Source organism: Scyliorhinus canicula, chromosome 16, assembly GCF_902713615.1.
Source record: "Scyliorhinus canicula chromosome 16, sScyCan1.1, whole genome shotgun sequence".
NCBI lineage: Eukaryota > Metazoa > Chordata > Chondrichthyes > Carcharhiniformes > Scyliorhinidae > Scyliorhinus > Scyliorhinus canicula.
In genome coordinates this window covers 140,500,277-140,517,318 of record NC_052161.1, presented here as the reverse complement: position 1 = coordinate 140,517,318, position 17,042 = coordinate 140,500,277, and the positions used below count along the sequence as shown (strand labels likewise).

At 46.7% G+C, this 17,042-nt stretch overlaps 1 protein-coding gene across 6 annotated transcripts in view; it reads right to left on the bottom strand.

Moving 5' to 3' along the window:
* Positions 1-1,763: 1,763 nt before the first annotated feature.
* LOC119950577 overlaps positions 1,764-17,042 on the bottom strand; it is a 35,424-nt gene continuing 20,145 nt past the window's right edge. For 5 of the 6 annotated variants that reach the window (XM_038773119.1, XM_038773121.1, XM_038773124.1 and 2 more), the window contains 4 exons: positions 16,272-16,374; positions 13,305-13,430; positions 12,294-12,461; positions 1,764-3,249 (listed from right to left, as the gene is read on the bottom strand). In XM_038773119.1, coding sequence (XP_038629047.1) covers positions 2,285-3,249; positions 12,294-12,461; positions 13,305-13,430; positions 16,272-16,374 — 1,362 coding nt within the window. In that variant the 3' untranslated portion in view covers positions 1,764-2,284. The remainder of the gene's footprint in view (positions 3,250-12,293; positions 12,462-13,304; positions 13,431-16,271; positions 16,375-17,042) is intronic. The other variant, XM_038773120.1, reaches the window with a different exon arrangement.

The following is a 17,042-nucleotide window of genomic DNA, read 5'->3' as shown; positions in this document are numbered from 1 at the left end:
ACCGCTACAAAACATTAAATGGTCCACTTAATGAGGCCCCTGGGGCTTCACGTCGCAAATGACTGTTCCACCAGCTGATTCACCAAGACTGCACTTGCCAGCCCCCTGCTAACAAGGGAGAGCAGCAATTAAACTGCTGCTGTACAGCCAGCCCCACCATTCTGAATGCAGACCTGGCTATGCTTTAGGACACAGTCAAAATCAGACGGGTGCCTTGTTACCCCGAGATGGTCAGCCGCAGGGCAGCCAGTGTTGCCTGGGAGGAAGTGGCAGTGGCCAACAGCTCAGGGAGCGTCACCAGGGAGCCTGGAATCTGGTGTGGTACGGTCAACGACCACCAATGGGCCGGGTGGGTCAGTTGGCACCAGGTCCATTCTCCCGCAGGATCCTCATCCAACGGTGCCGGCCCAACCAGGGTTGTCCCCACACCCCCCCTGCGTCCCATGAGAACATCTCTGAGGGGAGCTCCAAGAGACCACCATATTCGCTGCACAGCTGCATCCCCATCCTCCACCAGCGCAGAGACCCACGCCTCGGTGGGACAATAGTGGACAGGCTTCTGGGGCACATTCCAGTGAGCCCCACAAAGTTGAAATGAAATGAAAAACAAAATGAAATTGTTTATTGTAACAAGTAGGCTTCAAATGAAGTTACTGTGAAAAGCCCCTAGTCGCAACATTCCAGCGCCTGTTCGGGGAGGCTGGTACGGGAATTGAACCCCACTGCTGGCCTGCTTGGCCTGCTTTAAAAGCCAGCTATTTAGCCCTGTGCTAAACCAGAGCAATGAACTGGACATTTGATTTCTCCCTCCATGTACCTGAACAGGCGTCGGAATGTGAAGGCTCGGGGCTTTTCACAGTAACTTCATTGCAGTATTGCAGTAAGCCTCCTTGTAACAGTAAAGATTATTATTATTATTTCCCTGTTGTATCTGCATGCTAGTTTTCTGAGGCTCATGCATGAGGACACCCAGATTTCTCTGCACTGGAGCACCCCAAAGTCGCTCCCTATTTAGATAATAGGCGCGATAGAAACATTTCTAAGTTCATTTATGGTGGGTTTTTCAGGGAGTTTCCCGCCGGCTCTGCTGGCAAGTTCTCCATCGTTATCCAACGATACTTAGAGTGAGTTTATCCGGCCGTGCCCACCTGGCGACAGGAAATTCCTCTCCGAGGTCAATGAACCTTTACATGGTCCGCGTCCTGCCCGCAACGATCATGCAGCGGGCAGGGTGGGGAATCTGGCCCTTTGTCATCTTTTTGGGCACTGGGGAGTTTCTCACCGGTTTAGATTTCTTGAGGTATGGTGCTCATTGTGCCAATGCAAATCAGGATGTAAAGCCCATGTGTGTTATATGCAGGGAAGTACTGACAAATGAAGTTTAAAACCCCCAAAATTTCAAAGGCATTTGAAACCTAAGCATGGAGAGTTTGAGGACGAACCTCTTGATTTTTTTCAAAGTATGCAGCAAGAACATAAATCGCCAGCTGAAGTCCTTAGCAGAAATGTAGCATTGAATGACGAAGCAAATGGGATCATGAGGACCAAGCAGGCCCACCTGCCGCATTAATGGTAAGCAATAATGGTGTGTCGCGAATGTCGGCCGGCGTGGGTCGCTGACGTCAGCTGGCATGTCTCGCGAACATCAGCCAGCATGGGTCCTGAAGGTCCGCCGGTTGGTAAAAGTGGGTCCCAGGAAGAAAAGTTTGAAAAACACTGGTATAGAGGACACTTGGAAAAAAGCCCATAATTGCAATAAAAAATTAATATCAGGATATAACTATATGTTTTATTATTGTATGTGCATCAGACATCTAATGGAATAAAGCAATTTGTTAATATGAGCAAGTTTTTTGTTACATGATTTTAAATGTGATTTAGTATAACAATATATATTCTGAGGCCAGGCTATCTATGTGATTCATTGACAACACACACTGCTTACAAAATTTTCAAATGTGTGATAGGTTTATCAACATTCATGCAATATTAAAATTAAACAGCATTTAATTTTATTGCAACATCTAAGAGGAACTGTCAAGTCTTGGAGCAAAGCATTATTGAAAATAATTGAGCAAAATACAAAAGCCAAGGTGAAATATGTGAACAGTATGTTACAGGAAGAAAATAGATGTGTCATCTAGAAAAAAGAAATCTATTTATTTGATTTATTTGGGGCTATGCATCCTTAATAGATTCCAGCAGCTGAGTACTCCAATTGTGCAGAGCTGTAGAACCAGAGCTGGGAATCGTCCCACATCCATTTCATGGAACTCATTGGATCTTAAGGCTGCTTTTCTGTGACCTGTAGTTGAATTGCCTCTGTTTTTAAGTCTGTGTTTACCTCTGTTTTTCCCTCTGGTTTTGCCTCTTGTTTTGTCTCTGTTTTTCCCTCTGGTTTTGCCTCTTGTTTTGCCTCTTGTTTTGCCTCTGTTTTTCCCTCTGGTTTTGCCTCTTGTTTTGCCTCTTGTTTTACCTCTTGTTTTACCTCTGGTTTTGCCTCTTGTTTTGCCTCTAGTTTTGCCTCTGTTTTATTGGAAAGCTTGCAAGTAACATCCTTAAGTTGGATAAAGGAGACTGACTGATTTGAGGCAAGCTTCGTTAGTACGTTGACCAATGCACCAACCTGCTTGGTCATTTGAGCCGAATTAGATTGTGAGTTTGTTTGTAATTGTTTCAGAGTATTCTCAACCTGAATGATACCATTCTTGATACCTTTGATATCAGACATCCCAGACTTTAAAGTTTCTTGAATGCCAGTCATTCCAGTCTGTAGTGCACTCTGAATATCTGCCATGCCAGTTTTCATAGCGCCTTGCAGGCCTGTCATTCCAGACTGAATAGCAATTCGAATACTTGCTAATCCAGTTTGCATAATGCTCTGCAAGCCTACCAAGCTAGCCTTCGTAATATTTTGAAATTCTGTTAAGGCTATGTTCCCTGCCTCCTGCAGCTTTAAAGATTCTTTAGGAAACCCTGGATCAATTGTTTGCATCAGTGTCATTAGTATTTTTGTTGATGTTAAAAGATCATGTCCACGGCCCAATTTTGGTTTTCCTGTAGTTGTTTCCGGAGCTGGCTCTTCCTTGGTAGTTGATATTTCTGATTTAGAAACTATTTTCTTCTTTGCCGTTTTGTTCCCAAGCATTGATGGATTCCGTGCATCATCCTGACCCAAAAACTTAATGACAACATTGTGAGTAATTCCAGACTGTGCTGTTGGTCGTGCTTCATGATGTCTAGGATCACCTAGATGGAGTTCAGAAAAACAACTGTGACCATTGTATTATGTACTAAAATAATGGTGCTATTCTAACCATCATGAACAGTGCAAGTATTAATTAAAGTTATGGAATTATCAGAGCATTGTAAAGACAAAAAGGGTGAACTACGTGGTATTACTCTTTCTTGTGAGGTAGAGACTTGGGTGTTTATTTGTCTCTCCAGGACTTGAGTGCAAAAATCCAGTCATGAGGGAGTGCTGCACTGTTGGAGGACCCATCTTTTAGATGGGACATTCAACGGAGGCTCTGTCTGCACTCTCAGTTGGACGTAAAGAACCCCATGGCACTATTTTCAAAAAGAGCAAGAGTGTTATTCCTCGTGCTGTAGCCAATATTTATCCCTCAGTCAACTGCCGGGATTTTTCATTCCGGAGTCTCAGTGCTCCCACCAACGGAGAATCAGGATTAAATAAAAGCAAAATACTGTGGATGCTGGAATCTGAAACCAAAAAGAAAATGCATCTGTAGGGAGAGAAAAGAGCTAACGTTTTGAGTCCAATGGCTTTGTCAAAACTAACAGACAGAGAGAGTGGGAAATATTTATACTGTGGAGTGAGAATGAAAGATGAGTCAGAGCCACAGAAACCCAGGGAAACTGGGTGCTAATGGCCACAGAAACAAAGGGGAAAGAGTGCTAATGGCAGCTCCCAGAGAGAACAAAAGATGTGAAAGGCCAAACAGCAGAGAAACTAACATCAGAGGTAGATTCTGACAGATGCAGATGTGGGGAGAGGGGAAGGGGGAAGTAAAGTGGAGAAAGGGTAAGGAAAGGTGGATAAGATGGGGGGGAGGGTTAATATATATTAAGAAAGACAAGAAAGAAAGAAATGGTAAAAGACAGTTAAAATGAAATGGGATGAAAACAAATGGGTCGAGGTGGGGTAGAGCTAATCATCTGAAGTTGTTGAATTCGATGATGAGACCGGAAGGCTGTAGCGTACCTAACCGGAGAGAATCAAGACTGGTCTACTCAGGCACTAGGAGTGCCCTGATGAATGCAATTCCATGCCATTTGGAAAAAACTTTATGGGAGATCGGATTTTCCTTGGCACGCCATGCAACTTAGAGGGGCTGGACCTAATCTCTCGGACAGGTCCCCCACATCTGAGATCTGATCGCTCCTTTCTTAATTAGCCTGCTGCCTCTCCACCCCAGATTATAGACAGGGCACCATCCCATCCTTATCGTTGGCAAGGCCCCCCCCCCTTGGAACCTTTTTCAGTCCCCCATTCGATCCTTTCAGGCCTTTGACACTTTGGCAGTGCCAACCTGGCACCTTGCAGTCCAAGGGTAGCAAGGTGATGAATACCCTCCAAACAATAGCTGTCAGGGTGTCAAGGGGTGCTCTTTCTGGGAGGTGGGGGGTCAGGGGGGATTTTGTAGGGCTGGAGGGGTCAGGTTAGGCGTCGTCTCTGGGATGGGGTCCTTTGGTAGCACAGTGGTTAACACTGTTGCTTCATAGCACCAGGGTCCCAGGTTCGATTCTCGGCTTGGGTCACTGTCTGTGCAGAGTCTGCATGTTCTCCCTGTGTCTGCTGGGGTTTCCTCCGGTTGCTCCGGTTTCCTCCCACAAGTCCCCAAAAACGTGCTGTTAGGTCATTTGGACCTTCTGAATTCTCTCTCTGTGTACCCGAACAGGCACCAGAATGTAGCGACTAGGGGATTTTCACAGTAACCTCATTGCAGTGTTAATGTAAGCCTACTTGTGACAATAATAAAGATTATTGTTATTATTATATTTTCTCCTCTGTGGCCTTTCAAATCCACTAAACCCAGCGGTAAAAGTTAAAGTTTTTCAAAATGAAGCCAAAATGTGTTCCATCTATTCCCCTATACCATTTAGACAGTAATTCATTATCTCATAAATACTCGAAGAGCTGTGGGGGCTGCCCCTTCACTGTCTATAAAGCAATCCAGAACAAAGAGGCTATCTCATTAAAAAATGTGGTTAGAGAAATAGCTGCTAACCTGACGATGGATCCTTGAAGAGCTATAAAAATAAACAATCTGCTTCTATACTTTGAAGTTCCAGCGAGCTGTCAATTACAATGCTTTTAGGAGGCAATGGAGTATGAATTTTAATGTAAACAATCCAGTTTAAAGCATTCACCCACCTAGCCATACACACTGCCTTCAATACTTCATAAGGCAATGAAATTGTGTGACAACCACTTAAAAGGTTCTCATAACTTTAAAGGCATAACTTTCAGCTTCATCTCACAGACCTTAAACTCGGCATACTGACGGACCATTTAAAAAAATATATATTATTAAGACATTCCCTGCCAGAACCCCTTCAGTTTCGGACGTGCACATGGTTTGCAGGCCTTCCCGCACATCACCCACACATGTCCTCTACTCCCTCCAAGAACCTCATCCTAGCCACCGTCATATGTGCCTCTAAGCTACGTTGAATTGAATAAGGCACACGTCGAGGTCGCATTCACCCTCGCAGGGCCTCTTCCCATGGCCCGGCCTCCACCTCCACCTCCCAGCTCCTCCTCCCATTCCCGTTTAACTTCTATCGGGGCTTCCTCCCAGTCCATCAGCTCCTTATAAATCTCAGACACTTTCCCCTTCCCTACACCCTCCCTCGATAGCAATTTATCCTGCAACCCCTGAGGACGACAACCCGGGAAAGGACGGCACCTGCCTCCTCACAAAGTCCCGGATCTGTATCTAAACCCATTCCTGCTCGGCAACTCATATTCCTCCTCCGGGTCCTCTAAGCTCGGAAAGCTGCACCCTACAAACAGGTCCCCAATCCGATCAATTCCCCCATACCGCAACCCCCACACCGCTTGTCCAGCCCTTCCGGTGCAAACCTGTGATTGTCACACATCGGCACCCACACCGAGGCACCCTCATCCAATCTCAGGTGCTGCCTCCACTGCCCCCATACCCGCAAGGCCGACACCACCACTGGGCTCGCAGAGTATCTGGCCGGCGAGAATGGCTGAGGCGCTGTCAACAATTCCCTAAACCTGTTCCCCTGCAAGAGGCCACCTCCCTCCGCAGAAGTCCCCAAAAATGCTCATAATTCTACCAATGCCCGCCAGTGGGTCTGAAATATACAGTAACAGGTCGTCCGCGTACAGTGAAAGCCTGCGCCCGCTCCCCTTCCCCCCCGCACAATCCCTCTCCAAGACCTCAATGCTCTAAGCGCCATTGCCAATGGCTCTATTGCTAGGGCAAAAAGCAATGGGGAGCAGGCACCCCGTCTGGTCCCAATGTGCAACTCGAAATACCCCGAGCTCACCTGGTTCGTCCGCACGCTTGCTACCGGACCTAATCCACAAACCGCTGCCCCAAACTGAACCGTTCTAACACCTCCCACAGATAATCCCACTCCACCCGGTCGAAAGCCTTCTCTGCATCGATTGCCACTGCCACCTCCAATTCCTGCCCCTCCGGAGGCATCATAATCACATTAAGTAACCTCCTTACATTCGCTGTCATCTGCCTACCCTTCACAAACCCCCGTCTGATCCTCATCTATCAACCCCGGCACACAGTACTCAATATGCGAGGCCAGCACCTTTGCCAGCAGCTTGGAGTCCACAACGATATCGGGCCATGCTGTTTCAGATCCTTATCTTTCTTCAGTATCTGGGAAATAGATGCCTGCGATAATGTCGGGGAAAGCTCACCCCCCCCCCCCCCTTTTCCTAGCCTCATTGTATGTTCTCATCAGTAGAGGCTCTCCGCAACTGCCCTCTAGCCTTCCCCGTGGACACCAACCCAAACTCCATCTGGAGCCTCTGCCTGTCCTTCAACAACCCTGCCTCCGGGGCCTCCAAGTACCCCCTGTCAATCCTCAAAGTCTCGTCCACCAGTCTTGCCATCTCTGCTCGTTCTTCCTTTTCCCTGTATGCCAGGATAGAAAAGAACTACCCCCTAGCCACTGCCTTAAGTGCCTCCCACAGCTTGGCGGTTGTAACCTCCCCCAAATCGTTGAGTACCATATATCCGCCGGATGTCAGCCCTCACCCGCTTGCACACCTCACCCGCTAAGAATCCCACATCCAGCCTCCACTAGGGGCACGGGGCCCCTCTTCGGTCCCTCGCAAATCTGTCCAGGTCTGAAACCACAATCGCTGTGTCCCACAAGTCAACCACCCCTGCCAGCAACGTCTTGTCCCCCACAAAGAAATCAACCCAGGAGTACACCTGGTGCACATGGGAAAAGTAAAAAAACTGTGCTCTCGGCCTCCCAAACATCCACAGGTCCACACACACACACACATTCGCACCCCCCTCCCCAACCCATCAGCCGCTTCAGCTCCTTCGCCATCGCCGACACCTTCCCCGACCTTGGGCTCAACAGTCCAAACCTGGCCTGACTGAGTTAAAGCACCCCCGCCCCATGATCAACCGGTGCGAGTCATTCGAGATCTTCCCCAGCACTCCACGTCGCCCCAGTTTGGGGTATAAACATTTACCAAAACCACTGGCATCCCCTCTAGCTTCCCACTCACCATCACGATCGCCCCCCCTCCCCCCCCCCCCCCGAATCTGCCACAATGCTCCACACCTCAACCAATGTCCACTTCTTCGCCAGCACCGTCGCCCCCATCAACTTCATGTTCAGTAGTAAATGAAACACCTACCCTACCCATCCTTTCCTCTACCTTTTATTTTAATGTTTATTATTGGCACAAGTAGGCTTACATTATCACTGCAATGAAGTTACTGTGAAAATCACCTAGTTGCCACACTCTGGCACCTGTTCGGGTCACAGTGGGAGAATTCAGAATGTCCAATTCACCTAACATCTTGTGGGAGGAAACCGGAGCACCCGGAGGAAACCCACACAGACACGGGGAGAACGTGCAGACTCAGCACAGACAGTGACCCAAGCTGGGAATCAAATCCAGGTGTGTGGCGCTGTGAAGCAGCAGTGCTAACCACTGTGCTACCATGCTGCCCTGGATCCCCTATCTTTAAATGTGTCTCTTGAAAAAAGCCACATCCGCCTTCAGACTATTCAGGTGCACGAACACACGTGATCGTTTGACCGGCCCATTCAGCCCTCTCACATTCCACGTGACCAGCCTGGTTGGGGGCTCCCCACCCCCCTCCTGTGCCGATTAACCATATCCCTTTTTAGGCCAGCCCCCGGCCCGTGTCATGTGACCCTCCAAGCCCACCCTCGGATGTCCACTGCCGTTACTCCCTTTCCCGCTGCTCCACATCAACCACACCTTTGTCAGCAGCCCCCCCCAAACAAAACAACAACCCCATCCCCCTCCCCTGCACCAACCACCTGATCACCCCCCCCCCCACTGCGCTTCCGTTAACTATCCCGCCAAGCTAGCCTGGGAGTCCCGCCCAAGGCCTCTAAACCTCCTATTCTGCTGATTCCCCTCCCTCCCTATTCGCACTTCTCCATAAAACAAAGAATCAGAAAAAAGCTGCCCTCACCCTTGATGCTCCCCAATCATCGTGCCACCAAGCCCCACAAAACACTTCTCCAACAACCATCCAGAGAAAAATAAACAAAAACCTCCTCCAAAGTTCAATGCCCTCCTTCTCCTGCCTGTCCATTGTCCCTCAAAAATTCCATCACCTCCTCTGGCGTTCCCGGTTCTGGAGAGTCACCCAGAGGCGGTCCAAGTATAACATCCCAAACCTCACCCCCTTCTTAAAGAGGGCAGCCTTGACCCAGTTAAACCCAGCCCTCCTCTTCGCCAGTTCTGCGCCCAAGTCCTGATGCATCTGCAGCTCGCTCCCTTCCCAGGTACACTTCCTCGTCTCCCTTGCCCTTCTCAAAATCTTTTCCTTGTCCAGGAAACGGTGCAGCTATACTACCATCGCCCTCAGCAGCTCACCCACCTGCAGCCTCCTTATTTGCACCCTGTGCGCTACGTCTGCTTCCAGGGGCCACTTGAAGGCCCCTCTCCCATCAAATTTCCAGCACCTTGGCCACACATGTGCCGGCGTCCTCTCCTTCTATGCCTGCGGTCATCCCCACGATCTGCAGGTTTTGTCTCCTGAAGAGGTTGTCCAGATCCTCCACTTTCTCCTTCAGCCGCTTTTGGATCTCGCGCATCACCCCCATCGCGGCCAGCAACGAGGCAACTTGCTCCTCGTGCTCCCCCACTCTCTGAATCGCCTGGCCCTGGGACTCCGGCCTCTGCTCCACACAGTTAATCCCTGCTTTCAGCGGCTCTACCACCTTGGCTAGGTCCTCACGGGCTCCCCTCCTCTGCTGGCTGAACCTCCCGTTCAAGACACCCACCAGTTGTTCCATGGACATTGGGCCGGCAGGACAGGCCCTTTACCCTCTGCCATCTTGACCTGTGACACACAAAGATTCTCCTGCTCCACCAGCTCCCTTCGTCTCGACCCACTTCTGGTCCGTGGATCCACCCACCAACCACAGCAGTGGAATCTCGCCTTCTCCAATCACTCCTGCATCCTTTTTCATCCAAACTTCCACCCTTCGAACGCCTTGAGTGGGAGCTGCCAAATGTGTGACCACTCGCTCCATGGTGTCAACTGGAAGTCCAGACAGACCTTTTAAAGGGTTTAGGGTACAGATGGGATCACTTTCTCTTTATTTTTAATATATTTATGAGATAACGAGTGACTGTCTAAATGGTATGGGAGTATGGATGAGCACATTTTCACTTTATTATGGGAAAGCTCTAACTTTTACACACTGACTAACTGTTTAATGGTTGCAGATGGGGAGATCAGTCAAAGGAGCCCGATCGCAGGAAAGACTCCTATCGAGGCCCACCAGCCCAGCACAAGCCTCCCTGGCTCCCACCTCCTCAGGAAGGACCTCCCTTGACACCCTGATGGCAATTGTTGGGAGGTACTTATCACTTTGGCACCACTCGGACTGTAAGCCACCAGGTCCGCACTGCTGATTACTTGCACCAATTCATGCCAGCGGGACTCTCCCTGGGGAACTCATCCCACCTGGCTGGTGAATGGTGCATCCTGCCCACCCAGCTTCAATGAGCTGGGTTGGGGTGGGAAGCCCGACTGGGCCATCGGGAAACCCACTATGGCCGGCAGGGTAGTCACCGAGGCATCACTCGGTTTACCGGCCAGCGTGAATTCCGATTTGTGCCCTGCCGTGGAATTCTCCACCTGATCGGGAATCCCAATCTTAGAAGCGGTGAACAGAGAATCCCGGCCAACATCAGAAAAAAAGATTATCTGGTCGTTATCATTTCTGTTTGAGGGAGCTTGCTGTGCACACAATTAATTGGCTGCTGTGTTTCTGATATTGCAACAACAACTTTACTTCATTGGCACTTTGGATGTTTGGTGGTCATGAATGCTAAGATTTCTTTTAGAGTGAATATTGACATCACTGTGCCACCCAATGAGTTGGAGGTGGGGTGGGATTTGTGGGGCTGAATAATACAGGAGGGAGGGGAGCAAATGGTACAACCCCCCCCCCCAATCACTTCCTGCTCCCGCCCTGGTGCCCATGTGAAACCTTTTATGTAGACAGCATATTATCAAGATTAATTGGCTTGATGACCAGCTTAATTGACCTTTAATTGTTCATTTAAATATGGTGGGCAGAGTGCCAAATTTGGCATATGATGGGGGTGAGCTCGGGATGGGCAGGAAAATGGGGCGAATTGGCACCCACCCTATTCTGCAGGCCACGGCTGTCAGTACTTTGTTGTCATTTACATATAATTAATAATTAACAAACGATTTGCCAAAAAAATGGTGTACCCCACTTGGTGAGAAACTCTACTTTGTTGAGTCTATTCCTTAAATATTGGTTTTAAAACTTATTCTGTGAACAGTGTCATCTCAGATTCCATGATGTGTAGTTTCTGGATCATCATTTATCGAATGAAATCTTGACTCTTTGTTAGTGGCTCAGTACAGCAAGCAAGCTACCTGTTCAACTTGAAACCTGAAGGAACGGCTTTCACCAGAACCGTGGAAGGTTGAAGTGCTTGTAGAGATTTCGATAATTTCATTTTTTGACATAAAGCTGAACAAGTTATCTAAGCGTTGTTTCACTTTCTGGTTGTAAATATCCTTGACAATCTTGGATGAGGCACAGCAGCCAGAATCAGTTTCTCGTTGGGCCTGCCACACTCATCTTTCCGGAGAGAAGGTAAGCAGCCTAAAACGTAGCTGCATAAAACAAGCGACCTACTAATGGAGACCAGATAGACATAGAAACCCAATGTGTAAAGGAGGCCATTCAGCCCATTGAGTCTGCACCAATCCTCTGAAAGAGCAACCTACCCAGGCTCACTCTCCTTCCATATCCCCTTAACCCACCTCACCTGCACATTTTTTGGACACCAAGGGGAAATTTTTAGCATGGCCAATCCACCTAACCTGCATATCGTTGGACTATGGGAGGAAACTCGAGTACCCGGAGGAAAGCCATGCAAACGCAGGGAAAATGTGCAAACTCTACATACACAGTAACCCAAGGCTGGAATTGGACCCGGATCCCTGGCACTATGAGACAGCAGTGCTAACCACTGTGCCACTGTACCACCCATAGGTGTTAGGAATTCATCTAATTTATTGAGAGAAGAACCTTTTTTGGCCAATCCTCAGACTTTCCAATTGACGTGTGTATTTCTTGTGCACTTTTAGTTATGGAGCTGAAAACAAGCCATAATTAATTTCCACCAACTCCAAAATCTGTTGTTCAGTCATTCATACAATTTACAGTGCAGAAGGAGGCTATTCGGCCCATCGGGTCTGCACCAACCCTTGGAAAAAATCAAGCTCACACCTCTACCCCATCCCTGTAACCCCACCTAACATTTTTGGATGTTAAGGGACCATTTAACATGGCCAAACCACCTAACCTGGATTGGACTGTGGGAGGAAACTGGAGCACCCAGAGGGAACCCACACAGACACAAGGAGAACGTGCAGACTCCGAACAACACTGACCTGAGGCTGGAATCGAACCTGGAACCCTGGAGCTGTGAAGCAACAGTGCTAACCATCATGCTACCGTGTCGCCCACAATTATTTACCCACAGAAGAGATACCAACCTGGCATCATACCTTTGATGTTTGTACTTCCATTGAACAAATGTGGAATATATTTTGTGCACATGTGACAGCCATCTTTTCTTTTCGCTAAGCAGATGTACCCTTCTTTGCAGTCACACACTGTATCCTGGATTTCTGTGCATTCCCGCACTGTATGAAGTCCTAGCTCTGCAATTGTTAAAAATCAGTTAGGTCAATGAATCCTTTGTCAACCTATAAGAAACTTGTAGGAAGCAAGGAAAACATAAAACAATAAAAGCTGCTCTTTTATTTCATGGAACTTAATATTGTCAATGCAACTTGGGAAAATATGCAATTAAAAATCACAACTTGCTTATATTACCATGTCAACAAGGAAAACCTATTTTTACATAATTTTAAACAAATATGCTCTTTCCTCGTGCTATTGTTAATTGACCAACCAAATTGAATAACCAATTATTGGTTCCGTGTCATATTCAGGCAACTGGATATTAATAACTATAAAATTTTATTTTCTCCTGTAGCCTTACTGGAGAAGGTGACCACATTCAACAGTAGTCATAAGTTTCTGTATAAATCAGACACTCAGTTAAGAATCTGACTGGTTTAGCTCAGTGGGCTAGACAGCTGGTTTGTGATACAGAACAAAGTCAGCAGCGCGGGTTCAATTCCTGTACCAGCTGAGAATTCTGAATTCTCCCTCAGTGTACCTGAACTGGCGCCGGAATGTGGCGACTAGGGGCTTTTCACAGTAACTTCATTGCAGTGTTAATGTAAGCCTACTTGTGACAATAAAAGTTATTTATTTATTTAATACATACCCTTCCAACCTTTTATAAAAAAATTTTGAACAAAAATCTAATGATTTGATTGTCAGACTTTCTAAAACATACAAAAAATACTTCTTGAAAAAAATTCAGAGATTAGTCCAATTTGTTCCATGCTGTGTATTCTTAAAGACAGTCAAAGCCTTCTTGGAGACATACTCGGATGTTAAAACATGACAAAAGGATCAATACAAATGTTTACCTGGATCGCAATATTTACACTTGAAACATTTTTCTAAACCATTTGAGTGATCTGTGAAAGCTCCACGAGCACAGGGAACACATGTGGTCGGTGTTGACGAAGTACAATGTTTTGAAACACGAGAACCTGCAATCAAAAAATGAAGTCAGTGCGATACCTGGAAAAGTTAATGCAGGAGATGCAGAATTACCATGTTATTGTAGAAAATCAAACGTTCACAGAAAGTCTAATCCTATTCAGAAGAACAACAGGTTCTCAGGAGAAGAATATAGTAGCCCCATTCACGAAGGCTGCAACAGAAATCAGGGACCATTTTGGTGGTGGAGTGGGGGGGGGGGGGGGGGGATTCTTACTAGATGCAATTCTTCTGATTACAAAGCCAAAAGTGGCTTTGGTAATGGTCTGGAAAGGTTTGCCTATAACCCTCTGACCACAGTTGAAGGATTATTGTTAAGAGGAAAATTGAGAACACCATACACGACACCGATATATTAAGGGAGGATATAATAAAACTCATTTTGAGGCAGTTGCAATTTTCATAAGAAAACCTAATTAGCCAATAATTCTTAGAAAAATACCCAAAGTCTTTGGCTCAATAATTACAGTCACCCGGTTTGTAAGTTTAAACACAATTACTGTTTATTTATAACAAGAACTGTAATAAAATATGCAGCAAATACAACTGGTTAACTATTATCTAATTCTAATCCCCCACTTTAACTGGCCTCCACACTCTACACACACACACTCAAGACATGCAAACATAAAGGACAGGGGAGGGCTAAAAATAATAAGTTTAAGGAAAAATAATCTTGTTTCAGATGGTTGTCTTTAAGCAGACCTTCCTTCAAAGTAAGCTTTCAAATCCAGTTCTCTGTTTTCAACCTGTAATTATTTCACAGTAGAATAATTCATTCAGGTTCTCTGTAGGTTCAGAAACCCAGTCTTTATGGAGAGAGAAGGTCCTTTTCCCTGAGTATCCAGGATTCAAACTGAACTTCTTGGGTCTCTGAAAATCATTCCACTTGAGCAGTACCCAATCACCACCGTTACTGGGCAGAATCCAGCCTTTTGGCCAATTCATTGGTTCCAGTCAATCAACCGAACCAAGGCCCACCCCATCTCTCGGGTGCCGAAAAGCATGGGCTCCGCTGTCCAAAGCTAGCAGCACCATATACTATGTCACAACTTCTTGAATTATTCCTCTCTGCAGCTTGACTTAAAGCCCATTAAGCATCAATGGATCAAAATTATAATGGCAAAAATACCTCAGATTCACCTGAGGAAGGAAATGCAATCCGAAAGCTAGTGATTCGAAACAAACCTGTTGGACTTTAACCTGATGTTGTAAGACTTCTTACTGAGCAAAATAAAGAAATGGGAAATAACGCAATCAACAGGAGGGATCCTTACAACAAAAAGGATTAAAGCATTTGAAAAACAAGTCTATATACAATGGATGGTTAGAATGAATAAGTCGCTAAAGTCCCAGAGGACCATAGGCTGCTCTCCCCATTTGAGAAAGAGGTAGTGATTGAATCTGCGGTCACCATTCCTTAGCCAAGGAGCAAGGTTGAGAAGGCAGGGGCCTTCATGAATAACCTCAGATAATACACGGATTGAAGCCACACTGTTGTCATCGCACCGTAGCATGAACCAGCCGTCCAGACAACGGAGTTAACCAACCCCAAAGTCAAATACTCTGCCATTGGTTATTGTTTATGCAGAATCTATAAAAAGATGTTTAGGATTTCTAGAAAAAGCAGAATATTAAAGGCAGGATGGCTTAGTGTGACAGTAATTTGGACTAGGTAGTTTGTAGAGAGGAAACACCAAGGCTAGATTGTCTAAATGAGCTGTTCTGGTGCTCCAACATTCAATCCTGTAAACCAGCAGTGATCTGTTATTCTGGACTATTCCTTTAAATACATGGGGCACGATTTAATCCGTGCAAGCTGGTTAGATTGCGGGTGAGGCCCAAATCACGAACCATGCCTAGCGCAAAGCGGTTTGCGATCTAACAGGTCCACTCTCGTTGGCAGGTCCTGTTCCCCACCTAGGTGTAGCGAGGAACCAATAATCACCAATTAAGGCCAATCTCCATATTATTAATGAGATGGATGCCCTACCTAATGGCATCCTGGAATCTAACCGGCTCCCCAGCAAGAGGTCACACGAGAACTGATTAGTGCTGGTCAACACAAATGTGGACAGGTGAAAGTGTGGGCTCGGCCAGGAAAGAAACTTCCCAGGGCCCAAAGAAATGACTATGGGTTAGATAGCGGTGGGGAACTCGGCAACAGGGCCGGGGAGAAACTCCCAGCCAAACCTGCCTGAAATGACACTTAAAGCAGGATTTATCGGTTGTTCACGCTGGTGAGATATTCCGATCCCGCCAACGGAGCACGGGTTTCCTGGCAAAAAGGGGTGCAGTCAAAGGGAAATCCTGCTGACAACGGTGGGACCCGAAAATCCTGCTGTTGGCTGACTCCGCCGTCGAAAACACATGGCGGGTGCTTCGGTAAGAAACCTTCCCGCTAAACCGCGCCCAATTATCCTGAAATGCTAACAAGCTCTGCAAGGAAGCCAGTTATACTCTAAATTATACATCTTTAATGTCACCTTAAAATGTTTTAAGGGGGTGGGCAGCACGGTGGAGCAGTGATTAGCATTGCTGCCTCACGGCGCTGAGGTCCCAGGTTCGATCCCGACTCTGGGCCACTGTCCGTGTGGAGTTTGCACATTCTCCCCGTGTTTGCGTGGGTTTCGCCCCCACAACCCAAAGATGTGCAGGGTAGGTGGATTGGCCACGCTAAATTTCCCCTTAATTGGGGGAAAAATGCATTGGATGCTCTAAATTTTTATATTTAAAAAAAAATTTTTTTGAAGGGGTAAGAGCATAATTTCTAATGGAATTGTTAGAAATTGATGTGGTAACACTCGTTCTGAAAGATTGCTGTCACTCACCTGCATGGCACATGGGACAGCACAGATCCTGAAAAGTATATTCTTCTAGGCCACAGCTTGTCACAAGCCGCAAGTTAAAGATCAATAGGAGAATGCAAGAAATCTAAACGGTAATAAGATTTGGTTAATAAATATACTACATTGTGAAGTTCAGAAACTGAACAGTGGTTTTACCATAAACATAAAGAGGATAATCCTGGAAGGAGCATGGTAGGACACCTAGGGCAATTAATTGGCAGTAAATAACAAATACTACTTAGCCAGAAGTACAATGTTGGTTATATTTTGACATCTTTATGTCCTAAAGTGAATTAAGATGACAATTCAGAAAAAGACTCCAATAATTATATTGTTAATTTAACAGTTCAGACATGAGGGGCTGAACCTTTAGGCACCAATGGAACTCTGCACTGAGGCGGGTGGGTTGGTGAAATTTCGTACTGCCAGCCTGTGTGCTGGCATCATTCTGCCCCAGGCTATTTTCCTGGAGGCAGGATCAGGAAGGGTGGGATTTACCGAAGCACCCGCCATGTGTTTTCGACGGCGGAGTCAGCCAACAGCAGGATTTTCTAGTCCCCCCGTTGTCAGCGGGGCCACTCGCTGATATGTGGTGGTTAAACTCAGTTTGTTAAAGGCCAATTCAGGTTTAGTTGTGGAGACTGTTTGGAATTTTCCAGTCGGCATGCAGCCCCTGAAGGGGACATTTGGGAACTGTGTAACTGACTGGAGGGAGCCCTCCCAGCGGCTGACTGACAGGTGAAGAGGCTATCC